This window comes from Cimex lectularius, unplaced genomic scaffold, assembly GCF_000648675.2.
Source record: "Cimex lectularius strain Harlan isolate CLEC.00 unplaced genomic scaffold, Clec_2.1 scaffold114, whole genome shotgun sequence".
In the NCBI taxonomy this organism is placed as follows: Eukaryota; Metazoa; Arthropoda; class Insecta; order Hemiptera; family Cimicidae; genus Cimex; species Cimex lectularius.
Window position 1 is genome coordinate 136,963 of NW_019392782.1, and position 17,541 is coordinate 154,503.

Sequence of the window (17,541 nt, forward strand, 5' to 3'; positions counted from 1 at the left end):
GCTTCTTTTTTTTAAATTATTTTGAAACAAAAACTGGAAAGGACAAGGTTGAAAAATAAATTGAATCGAAGAAGAGCTTGGTTTGTTGTTTACTAATAATTTGATGTCTGATTCACAAAATATAGAATAAAATGAATTTTAATAGAAAATAAACCCTCGATAATTTATTTAGCTGTTGCAATTCAGTTTATTATTAAGTTCAATGAATTAAAAGAACTTTGTCCTCTTATTAAATTGTTAATTTATGTTTATAAATTAATTTTCTTTAAATGCCATGCATTTGAGTTTTAAGTTGGTTAATTTTATTCCCTGAGTATCGACAAATTCTCGGGACGTTTTGTATTTTATTATTAATAATCACAGTGTAAAATAAACAAAAAACATCAGTTTTGATTGGTGTAAATGTTTTGCTTTGAGAAAAAAAATATATTAAACAATAAATATTTACGTATGAGCTCATAATTTTAGGGAAAATAATAATCACCTATCTTTGTAACAACTGGAAAATATTATGTCGTACCTCTCATAAAGGAAATGTAGTGCTTTTTTTTGGGGGGGGGGCACATTGATGGCTGAAGTGAAGAAATGTTAAAAATCGGTTTTAAATTAACTAAATCAGTTTGATTATTTTGTTTATGCTTTTAAATAAAGGTTCGGATTAAAAAAAAAGTAAAAAAATAAGAGATCTGTAAAATGTAATTCCAATGGAATTAGCTAACAAGATTTTCCTTACGATCATGGAAGTCTGTCAATTCTTCCATGGCGAATGGAAATAGAATCCTGACATGAAAACAATCTCAACTTAAAAAAAAAAAGAAACAATATGTAGAAACTTATTATTTATTATGCATATAACCATTTTGTATTTCATTTCTGCATACAAATTGATGTATTTTTGTAGGATGTTTTAGAACAAAAAAAAAACACTCAGGGATAAGGAATTTTTTTTCTATCTCACACCTGAGATTGCTTCTTGCGATGCAAGATTCACACGATTTCGATCCCAGTCAGCTTGGGAAACTCAATATAACAAATGGATTTTTGTTTATGTTTATAACACAATTATTGTTTTCAAGATTTATATATTTTATTATTTAAGTGTATACTAAACAATAATGGAAAATAACAAGTTTAGTATAAATACTGTTGCAATAAATACAAATCTTTTTTACAATTTTTGTCCAGTAATTTTCATTTTTATGTTAAAAGCTTTACCTTACCTGTTTCATGTGTTTTAGTTTTTTCTTTTAATAAATATAGAACCTGGCTGAGTCGTTAGGTCGTCTGATTTGGATTTATCATGCTGGCAGTTCTGGGTCCAAATCCCCTGGAATTTAATTGGTGATAGTTTGGATAAAAAAGTATTGTAAAATGGTTCTGACTCCTTTACACTCATGGACACTATTAGTTCGACACTAAGCCTTCATGTATCAAGAATTTTTTAACTTTTTACAAATTATGTTTACACACATTAATAAATTAAATGTATTTTATGCAAAAACTATTGTACATGTTGATAAACAATAATTATATGCAGTATATAGAAGGCGCAAAACATAGGTCAGAAAGATTGGAATGCCTAGATTATTAACCTAGCCATTTTTAAAAATTCGCACAAATGATATATTTTATTCATTCCGAACTTCAGTTTATTTCTTTAATCATGTCAACTTTCAACCCATGAATCATGAACACTGTCACTCTTATAATTGCCTTGTCTGAAAAATGAACATAAAATTCAAACAAAAAATGATCATAATCGCAAAATTTGAATTATTCTCTCAATTGATTTGATCAGTATCCACCTACTCGCCAAGAATTTCCAAAAAATTGACAGAGTGTGGCCATTCTCGGTTTAAACATTGATTTGTTCAACTTCAAACTCATCGGCTTGCGGGCAGGTTCACGGGGAAAAAATCTAGGGTTTGTCGGTAAGCAATTTCACTCTAGTACTCAATACTGGATGATTCTTCATATTTCAAAGATAAAATTTAAATTGTATATGCTTAAATGAAAAAAAAAATTAGTTCACCTAATTGAACTCACGAGCAATATAAGAACTTAATTCCGAACAGTTGTTGGAGGTAGCATCTTCAACTGATAACATTAAGAACTTAATTACTTCCTGGAGTCTATGTTTTAGGTGAGTATGAACAGTTTGAATAGGCTGCAGTAAGGGTATTCAACTTGGTATAACATGAAGAACTTAATGATTTCTGTCACTTTTTTGGGAATAGGAATTGAGTTCATGTACAACTGAATTAATGTTTGTTGTCACATTTTGGAGTGAGCATCTTCAATTGAGTTCAGCATGTGAACTCATTTATTTAGGGTTGTTGCTTTGAAGACAGGATGATTAATTTATTTCTATCTGTTTATTTTAAAGGATGAATCTGCGATAAAATTCAACATGAACTTAATGTTTGTTGTCACTATTTTGGAGGATCTGGGACTCAATTATTCAGTGTCATTACTACTCTGAAGAAAGGACGAATAACTTATTTCTATCTGCCTATTTTAAGCGATCCTTTTTAAAAAAAGATAGTTCTTACTCACATACATACCCTTAAAGTGTAAAAAAAAGGATTGAACACTGCACACTCCATCATTCACCATTTATATTATTTTAAGCGATTCTGTAATTTTATTTTGGAATAAAAATCACCTATTGAGGTCAATATGAAGAACATAATTTTGAATATGCAGTGTTTTTTTAACTTAAAAGGAATAATCTTCAGTTTAGTTCGATATGAAGCATTTTAAATTTCGAAGATTATTTATTTTAAAGTATAACTCTTCATTTTGGACAATTGAAAATTTGTTTCAACTTGAATCTTTAGTTTAGTTACAGTTGAAGATTTTTTATGTGGGTAGGTATGTTATATTTATATTGTCTATTTTAAAAGACGCATCTTCGATGAGTTCAGCATGAATTTAATGATTGCTGTCACTATTTTAGAATAGTTTCTTAAATTGAGTTCAGCATGTAGTACTCAATTATTCAGGGTTGTCATTAGTGTGAAGAAAGGACAAATAACCTATTTCTATTTGTCTATAATAAAGGACGAATCTTCGATAGAGTTCAACATGTAGAACTTAAGGTTTCCTGATAAAATTTTGGAATAAGAATTTAAATTTTAATTCAGCATATAATAATTATTCTATTTTGCAGAAAGAACGAATAATCTGTTATAATAAAGGACGAATCTGTGTTTGAGTTCCACACGAAGAACTTATTATTTCGGAGTTAAGCTAACAATTTAGAAGGTGTTCTGAACCTTTCATTGAGTGATTTTATTTTCGAATGAGAATCGTCTTTTCAGGTCAATATGAAAAATTTAATTTTTAATGTGTTTGGGATCTGGTTTCTGATCAGGTAGAGAAAGAAGTAGATGTGTGACCACTTGCCAAGCTTTCGGCCTAAAGTCCATCATCAGGGCAGCATCCTATTTCTCATATTGCAGGATTACGAAAAAAACCCCGACGACATCGACTACGAGGTCTCGAAGTACATGAGGTTTGTTTAGTTAAATTAACATGGGTAAAGTACAGGAAGTGAAAAATTTCATTGAGTTCAATTTTTTAATCAAATATTCCAATCAATCTCAACTTCACACCAATTTTGAATAGGAATTTTCAATAGATCTCGAATTAATTAAACTCCAAATCAAATTGTCATTGTTTTCTAATTATAATTACATTTACTCAATTCGGTTGAAGTATCAAAAAATTTATTTGTTTTAATGGCAGGGTGATGTCTACAAGAGCGTTTGTCATCACTTTTCGTCATCGGTCAGTTTCTTGTAATTCCAATGGATTAGACAAATTTGATTTTTTTTTTCAGAGTAGACGGGTTGAAGTGCAAAATCTTCAATTGAGTTTGAACGGGAAGAATTTCATTATGTCTAAGCATCTCTACCTTTCTTCATTTTAATATAATGAACTGAAGACTAATTGCTTTTTATGTATATTTTGGTATCGATTGCCGGGTTAGTATAAAAATGGACAAATCAATTATGACTTGTCCTCCATTATCGAGTTCAAAAATTGATTGAGTCAAAATTTGAAATCTTCATGCTATTGTATGTTGGTATTTTTTTAGATTGTTGAATTTCATTTTAATTATGAGGCAGACTTCATTCTTCGCTATAGCTAGTTATTCTTCTTTACTCAAGAACTTCATTCTTTCCTATAATTTTTGTTCCATGTTTTCTACCAATTAAAATGAATAACTTAATTATATCTGTAAAATGTTGATAGACATGTTGTTGATAGGGTTTAACATTCGACTCAATTATTCAGGTTCGTTACTAATTTGAAGAAAGGGTGAAAAACTCATTTCTATCTGTTTATTTTAAAGGAAGAATCTACGAAAGAGTTCAACATGAAGAATTGAGAAGTTGTCACCATTTTGGAATAAGAATCTTCAGTTCATTTCAGCACATGGCACATTAAGTACGGTCGGTTACTACTTTCACGAGATGATAACTTATTTCTCTCTACCTATTTTAAAGGACTTTGTTAGAGTTGAACCTGAAGAACCTCATTTCTGTCACTATTTTTGAATAAGAACCTCTAATTCAATTCCGCACGTAGTAATTAATATATAGGGTCGTTACTATTTTGAAGAACAAATAACATTTATGTCTATTTTGACGGATTTTGATATCGTTCAAAATGAAGAACTTAATGATTTCTGTCTCAATTGAGTGCGGTATGTAGGACGCAAATCGTTAGGGTCGTTACCACTTTGAAGAAAGGACGACAATTTACTTCTTCCTATTTTAAAGTACTTCGATATGAGTTGAACATAAGGACTTAATGATTACTATCACTATTTTGTAATAAGAATCTTCAATTGAGTTCGACATAAGTACTTAATGAGTGCTGTCACTATTTTGTAATAAGAATCTTCAACTGAGTTCGACATATGTACTTNTCGACATAAGTTAGGCTATAGTGATAAGGCTGTCACTATTTTGCAATAAGAATCTTCAATTTAGTTCAACAAATGGGATTCGATTATTCCGGGTCATTACTACTTTGAAGTTTGAAGAAGGATGCATAACCTATTTCTATCTGTTTGTTTCAAACAGATAGATCTTCTATAGAGTTCGATATGAAGAACTTAATGAGAGTTGTCACTATTTTGGAATAAGAATCTTCAATTTACTGTGGTATGTAGGACGGAAATATTTAGGAACACTACCACTTTGAAGAAAGGACAGTTTATTTCTTCCTATTTTAAAATACTACCATAAGAGTTCGACATGAAGAACTTAATGAGAGTTGTCACTTTTTTGCAATAAGAATCTTCAATTGAGTGCGGTATGTAGGACGCAAATATTTAGGGTCGTTGCCATTTTGAAAAAAGGACAATTTATTTCTTCTTATTTTAATGTACTTCGATAAGAGTTCGACATAAGTACTTAATAAGGCTGTCACTATTTTGCAATAAGAATCGTCAATTTAGTTCAACATATGGGATTCGATTATTCCGGGTCATTACTACTTTGAAGAAAGAAAGCATGACTTATTTCTATCTGTTTGATTCAAATGATAAATCTTCGATAAAGTTCGACATGAAGAACTTAATGATTGCAGTCACTATTTTGAATGAAGAAACTTTTTTTTATTTAAAGGACAAATCTTCGATTATGTTCAACACGAAGAACTTATTTCGATTTCAGCATTATTTCGAAGATCTAGAGTAAGAATCGTACATTGTGGTCAATATGAAGTTCATTTTGAAAGGTTGTAAAAAAAAAACTAATAATGTAGAATCTTCAGTTTTTATTGAATCCGCCAGATTAATGAAATAATGGAATCTTCACATAATGTGCCTGTATATTTGAGATCAAAATCTTCTAGTTAAGATTAGAAACTTCATTCTTTGATAATATTAGTTATTCTTCTTAAGTCAGATTCTTACTATGAATAATGAAAAATTGAATATTTTTATATGCATTGGAGTAAGAATCTTCATTTAAGTTAAACATGAGTTATCAGCGTATTTTCATACTTCTGATGGGTTGATGTTCAGATATTTTCAATGAATAATTTAATATGATCTGGGCATTTTTGTGGCAAGAATAACCAATTTAGTAACTAACACTCAGAAAAATACAGTAAAGTTATTAAATTGAATGAAGTATAAACTTTATCTTATACTCAATTGTTTTTTTTTTCATGTTGATTAATTATTTGTTGAAATTTCTTCCACCTGAAGACTTAAGATGTTTTTGTTTTTCATACAATTTTTTCTGCCCCGGCAGAAAGGGTAAAATCGGAACAATGAAGTCGATTCACGGCCGGCGGATACGTGTCGGTAAAGAACAAGTGAAGAATGAAGAATTGAAGATGGAATGAGAAAAAGAAGAGCGGCGAGTCGGGCCCCCACTCGGGGCACATGACAGACCTGCCTGCGTAGTGGGGCAAGGCGCGACTCTACAATGCAAACCAGAATCCAGAGGCCAGTCTTATTTGTGGCCATGTGGTGTTAGGGTAAATATGATTCAAACGATTATCTTCATATTCTTCTTGCCTTCACTCGTAAAGGTAAGTGACGAAAAGATCCTAGTTTAAATTGTAACTCATACGGAATTTGAATTATGTCTAGTTTTGCACGAATTTGCCATTTTCTTTTACCAATTATCCTTGTCGGTTTATTAATGTTAAAACATTTAATAATAAGAATATTAGATAAGTCTTTTTATTTTGTAAGTTAATAAGTTTACTTGAGCGTTAACTATGGCGATTTGTCTTCAGGCGTCTGTTTCAAGGGTCTGCAAAATTGCCCAATTTTTCTTCTCCTTAAACAACCTAAGGCAAATTTGCATAAACAGAATCTTCCGGATAAAGTCTATTAAGAATACACTGTGATTTAACAAAAAAAATCGAGTACGCCAAAGCTCGTTGATCCTAGAGGTCACGAGCGAACTCAACACTTTGGCCACTTGCTTGTTTTTATTATTTTATTACTTTATTACAACAGTTATATCTGATTGTAAGAATGTGGCAATGTTTTAACAACAGATTTTTAAGTTTTAAGGACCAATAATTACAAAAAAGCTCATGTTTTCCTTAATCTTTTAGAAAAGAAGATTATGGGATTTGTTTGTTATTAGCTTTAGTAAATTTTATTTAAAAAACAAAAACACCATGCAAGAAAAATCTTGTTCTCTTGTAAAATTACTGGCAATGAAATCAAAATTTATTGCCTTATTTAGAGATCGACCCGAAAGGGATTGACTGAGAGGCTGAGATGTAAAGAGAGAATGTTACAGAAAGAAAGAGAAAAGCTTTAGATAGAAAAAAAGTAAACGAGAGAAAGAAAGAAATAAGGACAGGGAAAGAGAGATAGATAGAATGGGTTTGACAGGGAGAAAGAGAAAGAAAGAGATTGTCAGAGAGAAAGAGAGAGAGAGAAAGAGAAAAAGAGAGAGAAGGGGAGAGAGATAGGCAGGGAGAAAAATAAAAATAGAGACTGATAGAGAAAGAAAATGGGATGGGGAAAAAAATAATAAGTAATTGGCTGAAAGCACAGAAAGAGGTAGTGAAAGTAATAGATTGACTGAGAGAAAGATGAGGAGAAAGAGAGACAGTAAAAGAGCAAAGAAAGAAAGAGAGAAAGAGAGGGGGCAGAGACAGAGAAAAAGGGAGAAGGGGTGAGAGATAGGCAGAGAGAAAAATAAAAATAGAGACTGATAGAGAAAGAAAATGGGATGGGGGAAAAGAATAGGTAATTGGCAGAAAGCAGAGAAAGAGGGAGTGAAAGAAAAAGATTGATAGAGAGAAAGAGGGGGAAAGACAGAAAGAGAGACAATAAAAGAGCGAGAGAAAGAGAGACAGTAAAAGAGCAAAAGAAAGAAAGGAGATAGAGAGAGAGAGGGGGGCAGAGACAGAGAAAAAGGTAGAAGGGAAGAGAGATAGGCAGGGAGAAAAATAAAAATAGAGACTGATAGAGAAAGAAAATGGGACAGGGGAAAAAGAATACGTAATTGGCAGAAAGTAGAGAAAGAGGGAGTGAAAGAAAAAGATTAACAGAGAGAAAGGGAGATTGATAGAGAATAGAATTGAAAGAGATAGAAAAGCAGAGGATTGGGGGATTGATTAATTGATAGCGTTTTATTTAGCCCCGCAGAATTGTGGGATTTCTTTGTTATTAGTTTTAGTAAATTGTATTAAAAAATGGTAGAAAAATCTTGTCCTCTTGTAAAATTATTGGATACTGGAAATGAAACCAAAATTTATTGCTTTATTTAGAGATCTTGAGGTGCGGTCTGGTGTGATGCCAACGTATCGGTCTTTATTGAGATCATCTTCAGCGCCTAGGGTTTATAAACATTGTTTAAATTATAAAAATACATGTAAGATGTGAAAATGAATTTATACAATAATGTACACAATATCTGACATTGACAGTGAGTCATCATGACGCTTGGTACGAATGTGAAGATTTTCAAATTATTGAAACTGCGGGTTTTCCAGGATAAGAAACTTTGTAAAAATACTTTCTAAATTGGGGGGAAAAACCCTTTTCGATTATCCTCTTTTTGTCATTGCCTGCGAAGGATCAGCCTAATAGGCGGGGAAAAGTTTAAAAACCACCCTTTAAAAACCAATTTTTCTTTGCCTGGAAAATTAAACCGGAGGATTTGTGCTTGGTGTGCAAGTTTATTTTTGTCCCCCTTGGCCCAGGTATGTATGAATTTTAACGAATATTGTGCGAAGATTTTTAATTATTTATACAGAGATGTTATCTCAGTCACATTTCGTGAAATGATTTACGAGAACAAACTTAAACAATAACTGATAACGTTGTTATAAGGGAAACACAAATATGATTTACCTTTTCGAGTAGAACTTAAATAAAGCATTAAAACTCTTCCCATGTGCTTCGTCTATATTATTTAATTTACAGGATGATAGAGCTTTAAAAACCATCCGATCTGTAGTTAAACCTCGTTACGAGATAATTAGGACAAGAGAAGGTCCAATGCAGTAAACCTTATCTCCTGGGATTATTAGTTGTGTTCTTGCGGATGCGTACATCTCGTAGATGGCATCAGCGGCCAACAATTGCAGATCCAGCAATTGATCAGTTAATAATAGTCTGGAATCGTCCGACCATACACGGAAAATTACCATACGGCACTTTAACTTTCTTTTGACCTACAAATATGGGATACCATTTATGGGATTACAAAATGGGATTAACAAAATTTCACAACAACGGCTAACGAAAAATTGACTTTTATTTTGAAAATTCTGAGGGTCAAGTTCTCAGAAGTTAGTGATAGATAATTAGGAAAATAGAAATGAGGAAGGAGGGATGATGCGAGAGATAGATAGATAGAGAAAGATAGAGATAGCTACATAGATAGGGAGAGAGAGAAAAACAAAGAGATAGAAAGAATATAAGATAATGGAGAAAAAAGTATAAAACATATAAGATAATTAATTAAGGTTTTTAGTTGAGATGAAAAAAAGCTAATGGCACGAGAGGGATTCGAACCCACGACCTTCGGCTAGATACGCCGCTGCTCTACCACCTGAGCTATCGTGACCTCAATCCACTCGGACATCAACTCCCCATCTCAACCGCACCTTATGAGTTTTCCCTCCTTTCGCCATTTTTCAATTTGGTCAAGCGGACCACGAAATTAGTGAATATAAGATAATGGTGAGAGAGCGAGAGAGAGAGAGAGAGCGATAGAAAGCATTCAAGAGAATGGAAAAAAAGAGAAAGAGTGTGACAAAGAGTCAGAAAGAGGTTAACGAAAGAGAGAGATAGAAAGCATGTAAATTAATGGAGAGAGAGCGAATAGAGCGAATGAGAGAAGAAGTGGTGAGGAAAAGAATGGTAAAAGGAGAGATTAAGAAAAAGTGGATGTGTAGAGAACCAGAAAACAAATTGTAAATTTTTATAGTAAAACACAGTGTGAAAGAGATAGAAAGCATACGAGAGAGAGTGAGAAGTGAAAAGAGAGAGAGAGAGAGAGAGAGAGAGAGAGAGAGAGAGAGAGAGAGAAAGAGAAAGGAAAGAGTGAAAGATATTGATTGATTAATTGACAATGTTTTATTTTACAACGCAAAGTTAGGTCTCTTCAACCTCCCTACTATTTAATGAGGAAAAAAGAGAGAGAGAGAGAGGGTGAGAGAGAGTGGAGTGGAGAGAGGATTGAGATAGGAAGAGTAAGAAAAGAAAGATGTGTGACAGCCAGAGAATAAGATAGTTATTTACCTGAGATCATGATAGACTGATATATAAATTGTTATATAAAACACAGTTTAAGAAAGATAGAACGCATTTGAGAGAAAGAGAATGAGAGAGAGAGAGAGAGAGAGAGAAAGAGAAATGAAGGAGTGAAAAAGATTGATTGATAATGTTTTTTTTTCACCACGCAAAGTTAGGTCTCATGAACCTCTCTACCACTTATTGAGGAAAAAAGAAAGAAAGAGGGTAAGAGAAAGTGGAGAGGAGAGAGGATTGAGATAGGAAGAGTAAAAAAAGGAGGTTGTGTGAGAACCAGAGAAGAAGATAGTTATTTACCTACATCATGATATATTGATATATCAAAACCCATTTAAAAAAATAGATAGATAGATAAAAAGATAGAGGTAGATAGATAGAGAGAGAGATAGACGGAGAGAGAGAGAGAGAAGAGAGAGAGAGTGAGAGAAGAGATTCGCAGGGAGATAATATAAATGGAGATTAATAGAGAAAGAAAATGGCTGGGGGGAAAAATAGTGAGTACTTGGCAGAGATTAGAGAAAGAGGTAGTGAAAGAAAAAGATAGAGAGAGAAAGAGAGAAGAATGGGATTGACTGAGAGAGAAAGAGAGATTGTTAGAGAGCGAGGCAAATGATCCGGAGATTGATTGATAGCGTTTTATTTAGCCACGCATAATTAGGTCTCTCGGACCTCTCTTACATCCAACGTGGGTTATAATTTACATAAAAAAGTGATAATATGAAAAAAAACCACTAAATGATCTTTTCAATTAATTGTTCGATTGAAAATAATCAATATTGGTCAATTATGACCGCTAAGCATGGTCGAAGGATTAATTAAACAATCTGCTGGTAACAATAAAACCTATCCTGTAATGTAAATTACACCGTAATAATTAAAATTATTATTTAAAATCGGAATGTGTTAAAATAAAATAAAACATATTTAAGAAAAAAAAATTACAATTAAAATAAATGAAGAGACTGCTGTAAAAAAATGATGAACAAGACTAATTGTAAGTAAAAAGAATATATATATATATCTCACTTATAATATTTGAAGTAAGAGTGAGAAAGAGGTGAGGGTGAAAAAGAGAGATAGAAAGAGAGAGAGGGAGGTGAGGAGTGGAGAGGAGGGAAAGAATGGAATTTACAGACAGAGAAATAAATATTGCTAGAGAAAGAGAGAGAGGAGAGAGAAAGAGAGAGAGGAGAGAGAGAATATGAGTGACTAAGAGGGAAAGGGAGATGGTTAAATAAAGAGAGATATAGAAAGAATGGCAGAGAGAGATAGATTTGCTAGAGAAAATTAAACGAAAAAGAAAGAAAGCGTTTTGGAGGGAAGTGAGATTGGCAGCAAGTGAGAGAGTGAAAGTTGGAGAGTGTTCAGGGTAATTGATGTACAAGCTGATCAGTAATAACTAGGGCTGTGATTTATATGCGATAAAAACAGTCAAATATGCACATATATATGTAAACATATTTGGTAAAAATTGCAATTTAAAAATGAAAATATGCGAAACTACCATGAGAAAAAATAAGGAAACCTCAAAGTTTTGAAGTATTGAATAGAGAAACAGTGGCAAGAGGAATGGCTATTATTAAAAAAGAAAAGCGCATTTAAAAAAAAAATAAATTTAAAAAATCCTCCGTCTCATACATCGAGACCCAGATCGGTCTATTTTCGATGACGTCTCTGATTTTATGAAGTGTTTCATTGTATTTAAGATCCAGGTGAGATTTCCTGAGGGTACTTTCGTGGGGAATGGTTTTCCATTTGCATTTTTCCAAAATACCCTTGAATTCTGGGTGGCTTAGTTTATAAATGGTCAGCTCTAACTAAAGCACGACATAAATCGGTATCGAGACCAGACTTTCCAGACCAGTTGTGTCACAAAAGTTTGTGGAAACTTAAGACTTCCAACTTTTATTTCCCTTGTGTTTTACTGTTTTCATGTGCTCTGTTACCAAAAAACGTGTAGCTGATGATACAGGTTTATCCCAATAAACCTGTGTAAAACGTCTGCATCGCCCTTAAAAGTCTCACTGGAAAATTCACGCACATACTTTTGAAAAAAAATCATTCGTCTTTGCGGTGGCTTTCGGCATTTTAGGACTAGTCAATTCACAACACACGAATACTGCTTCACGATGTAACGTGAACACATGAGAGACTGGGTACAGCTATGTTCGTATGTTGGTAGGTAAAGAAGAGAACTGAGGTCGTAATATTTCCATGAATCCAATTGAACTATTGCAAGAGAACATTTACATTGGTACAACACTATTCCTTTCTACATCTATTCCAAGAGAAGCAAAGGCGACCGAAAGTTCGCGGAGGAGCAGCAACTGTACAAGCACAAACTCGTTCATTATGTGGAAACGGAAGACTGGGAACCCGTAGCACTTTTTCGGATATTTTTTGCCTATTCAGAAGCAGTAAAATTTGACGTGCCAAATACCGATGTGCCGGATATGTAAAAAAATATGCAATTACAACCCGTTTATGCAAAAATATGCATTGATGGCAATATATGCACAAATATGGAAAATAAATATAGCTTAAATTGATTCCAAATGCTTCAAAACATATACAGTTTGTTAAAACTGTATGTTTTAGTTAACCAGAAAAAATATGCAAATGCATATATTTCACAGCCCTAGTAATAACATATAAATTTATTAATATCAAAAGATCTCGACTTAATTAAACATTCCACCCGCAATGGGAATTAAACGGAAATTATTCCGGAGGATCGGTAAAGTAGTGAAGTAATATTCTTGACCTTGTTATCCATGTTTTTTTTTCTGTTGGGTTGTGTTTGTTTTCGGCCAGGTAGAAATGTTGTTGCATTGTTTGCCTACGGGATTAGGATAAGAGGGCCCGACAAAAGTTGAAAATTTATAGTATTATTATACTAACATATATCCAGTTTGTTGTTGTCCCTAAGAGACAGGAATTTAGGATGTCAAAATCAAAACAGCTGTTGTTTGTATTATTAATAATAAAAGATTTACCCATACAAGAAACGTATTGGAATATAATAAAATAAACAAATTTTTTCCCTAGGTCTGTCACAATTCCAAGAAGAAAGAGAAAACTCAAAGCTTTTCCAACTAAATGTAAACAATGCTCTGTTATTGATTTGGAAAAAAGAATAAGGACAAGAAAAGGGGAAAACTTATTAGCAATATTAATATTCATCAAGCAAGGATAGCAAGAAAGAAAATTAAAACACAAGAAAAAAATTATTCACAAGGTTGATAGAATTAATTTCCTGGAAAAAGAGCTCCCACTCCGTTTCTAAGCGCAAAAAGGATTGAATTTTTTTCTTCAAATTAATAACATAAATAATTCATCCAGCAATAGAAAAGATGGTAAAAAGGAAATTATAAAAGGAATAAAGGCTGGGCATATTTCGTTTCCAGGATGAAAAGGTTCCAAATACAAATGGAACTGTTTTGTTTACATTAATAATTCCCAACAGGAAGGCTAGGAAAGGTAAGAAGGAAATAAAAATGAAAAGAAAATCATTAGCAAGATTGAACAGAAGATCTAGGAAATATTAGATCTACTAGGTTTCTAGGTACAACTAATTACTAATATACATATTCTTTCTGCAATAAGAAAATATATTAGGAAAGATAAATAAAGCAATAAAGAAGAAAAATTGTCCGAAAAATTGAAGAAGTGAGATCACCCATTAAAATTGAACTAGACGAACGGGAGGTCTCACAGGATTTTTAAGTATAAAAATTGAATTTATAGAACTATAAAAAAATATATACAAAACATTAATTATCCGGAAAATTGTTATGGTTTTCACTTTCCCTCTGTCTCACCATCTCAGTCAATCCCGTTCTTTCTATATCTATCTTTCTCTAACAATCGCTCTTTCCTTCTCAGTCAATACCATTCTCTCTCTCTCTATCTCTCTCTCTCTCTTTCTCTGCCAATCTTTTTTCTTTCTCCCGTTTATTTTTTTCTCCCTAAACCTCTTCTCTTTCTTTTTGTAACAATCTCTATCTATTTCTCTTTCTCTGTTCATTTCCATCCCTACTCTCCCTCCCCTTCATCCCCCCTCTCTCTCTAACAATATTTCTTTCCCTCTCTGTCAATTCCATTCTTTCTCTCCTTTCTCTCTCACCCTCTCAGCCTATACCATTCTTTCTATCTCTATCTTTCTCTAACAATCTCGTTTTCCTTCTCAGTCAATCCCATTCTATCTCTCTCTTTTTCTGTCCATCTTTCTCTCGTTTGCTTTTTTACATCTCAGCCTCTCAGTCAAACTCATTCTATTTCTTTCTCTCTCTCTCTCTCTCTCTCTCTCTCTCTCTCAGAAGAAACATGGAAAAGCTTTTCTCATTAGATTATGTTAAATCATACTCTGTACAACATCAATAATATTTACAAATAATTAAGGTTTTCAGTTGAGATAAAAACGTCAATGGCACGAACGGGATTCGAACCCACGATCTTCGGCTTGATACGCCGTGGTTGAGATGGAAAGGTTGGTGTCCGAGTGGATCGAGGTCACGATAGCTCAAGTGCTAGAACAGCGGCGTATGAAGCCGAAGTTCGTGGGTTCGAATCCCGCTCGTCCCATTGACTTTTTTATCTCAACTGAAAACCTTTAATTGTATGATATTAATTGGTCAAGCGGACCACGAAACTAGCGAATTTAATATTTACAAATATATGTAGACTGTAGAAAAAATATATTTGTATTATACGAATTTTGTATTTCGAATTATGTAAACTTTATTTGCATGCATGAATGCTCGTTAAATGTAAGAAAGGTCCATGAGGCCTAATTTTGCATGATTTTATAAATAAAATGTTCAATTCACTGCCATTCTTTCTATCTTTCTCTCTTTCATTTACTTTTTCTCTCTTTCTTTTTCTTTGCCAAGCTCTCTCTCTCTCTACCTCTTTCTCTTTCCCTCTATCTCTACCTATCTATCCATATCTTTGCCTTTCTGTCTAACTCTCTATTTCTCTAATAATCTCTCTTTCCTTCTCATTCAGTCCCATTTTCTCATGCAAAAAATTGTGTATTTACACACAAGACACTAAAAGCATTTTTTTGTTTTGCATAGTGATTACTACTCGCCTTTTTCTTATTCCAAACCCAACCGTTAGTATTTCATTGCTAAACTATTAATAGAGACAAGGACGTGTAAAAAATAGAAAAGAAAAGTCTTTGTTACCATCTCGTCTGCGAGTGTAAATTTTCAGGGAAATATGTGGAATATTTCACCCGGCCCCAGGGGTTCGCGGTTATAAAAACGAAAATGGACAAATCTTCCTACCTGTCAATGGTCAATCTTCTACACCCATCTTTTCTTTCTTCGGAAGGTCTGCCGATACCTAAGACCTCCCCCCCGCCGCGCCTAACTGAACTGCCGCTACGTCTCGGATGGAACGTCCTCATGGAAAACAAGACACTTAATTTTCCCTATCGACGGTGCAATATTTAAAATTGTATTTATAATTTTTCCTTTGCGAAAGATGTTTAGAGAGAGAATATATTTTATTATGACAAAGATGTGAAGCTGTTATAGTTTTCCATTTCTGGTCCTACACGACAATTAAAAAAACAACATCATTCTATATTATTAAATATTGATACATTGACTCATTTTTTCCTTAAATAAAGTACCCTTTCTTTCAAAATTTGTGTAATTATTAATTAATTTTGTTAATTGCTCAGCGTTTAATGGATAATCTAGTCTTTCTGGTCTTGTTGGCATTGTAAAAACACCTAGACTTGTTCTGGTACAAAGATCCTTTTTTACATGAATCAAGTTCTCTCTCTTCAAACTTTTAATTAATTATTAATAATTAATATTTACGATGAATTTTACAAATTTCACTGTCACTTCCGTCGGTGCTTATCTGCAATAATCTGTTGTTTTTGTTTTCCGTTTCAATCTGATTTGTACTTATATAGTTCACCAAATGGGGGTGGCATAAGACGATTAAGTACGTTCTATGCTTTTCTGGGGATGACACTACGCTTGGTCAGTTGGTGTCTGCTTGCCAGGACGCACGTTGTACTGTATGATACGGTGTCCTTTCTTCTTCCTTAGCAGGATTTTTTCTTGTCTTTTTTTTTTTTTTTTTACAAGAGGTCGCAACAGCAGAGGTTATATCAATCCTCGGGGTGCCGGTGTTTTTGAAAAAAAGCCCATTTGTAAGTACGTCGGGTTCGAATGCAGGGCCGCTGGATTCGAACCCAGGACCTCGACCTCAGTGATGAGCGTAAACCGTTGCGGCCACCGACGTCCCCTTAAGTCTATTGTCAATTATTTAACGCTATATTTGTTTTTCAAAGCTCTCTTGCCATAAATATTCCAAATCATTTACGTAATGATTATAAAAATCTATTATAAAATCGGTAGATGATATTTAGAGGAAACTAAAATTTTAAACGTGTTTCAGAAGATACCAAAAAAGCTGGAAAAGTCCTAGATGTAGGGTGGTTTTATTTACCTTTCTTATATTTTATTCAAATTCTTTATTTAAAAAAAAGCCTGCAATGCGTTTCGGTGCTCTTTCCATCCTCCTCAAGCTTAGAGAAATTTAGAACTTAGAAGTAGAACCTAGAAGTAACTTATAGAACTTGGAGTTACAGAAAAGCTTTTGGAGAGAAAATCTACCGTGAAATGCAGACCTCTTTTAAATAAAGAATTTTAATCAAATAAGTTGCATAAAATGCAAGATAAATAACGCCTATATCAAGAACAATAAGAAACAGAAGAACAACAACAACAGCAAGAAAAACATGAAAAGTCTTAATTCGCGGACCGGTTAAATTCTGTTCCGAAGCTCTCAAAAAATTGAGCTTGTGAATAAGAGATACAGAAATTCTTAGCCAAAAAGCTGCGAAAAAAGCACGAAAATCAAACTCAAACGGAAGTCGGCGGATATGTACGAGAAGTTGACAGTGAGTGTTCATATATCTCTGGAAGGTTGATTGTTTATGAACAATAAATAATACAAATTCAATTTGCTCTTGATGATGATGGAATAAACAATAGTCGTGAGTTTTGTTCCCGAAGCACTTCAGCCTTCTGGCTTATTTTCTAGTTCCTGACTTCATTGCAATCGGCTTGATCTCCCTAGGTCATTGATTTTCGTTAGTTTTCTTTGTATGTTTAGATTTTCTTTTCTTTCCCTGGGTTTTCTTTGTATCCCAGGTTATATCTCCATTGGATGATAATGGGCAGCTGTTTCTTCCTCCACTTTGTATAACCTACAAATGAGACCATCATTGAATACACCAAAGTTATGTAGATTAT

General features: G+C 33.2%; 1 protein-coding gene across 2 annotated transcripts in view; it reads left to right on the top strand.

Moving 5' to 3' along the window:
• The first annotated feature begins 6,456 nt into the window (after window positions 1–6,456).
• LOC106663522 (SPARC-related modular calcium-binding protein 2) overlaps window positions 6,457–17,541 on the top strand; it is a 31,414-nt gene continuing 20,329 nt past the window's right edge. For both annotated transcript variants that reach the window (XM_014388407.2, XM_014388408.2), the window contains exon 1: window positions 6,457–6,558. In XM_014388407.2, the coding sequence (XP_014243893.1) occupies window positions 6,511–6,558 (48 nt within the window). In that variant the 5' untranslated portion in view covers window positions 6,457–6,510. The remainder of the gene's footprint in view (window positions 6,559–17,541) is intronic.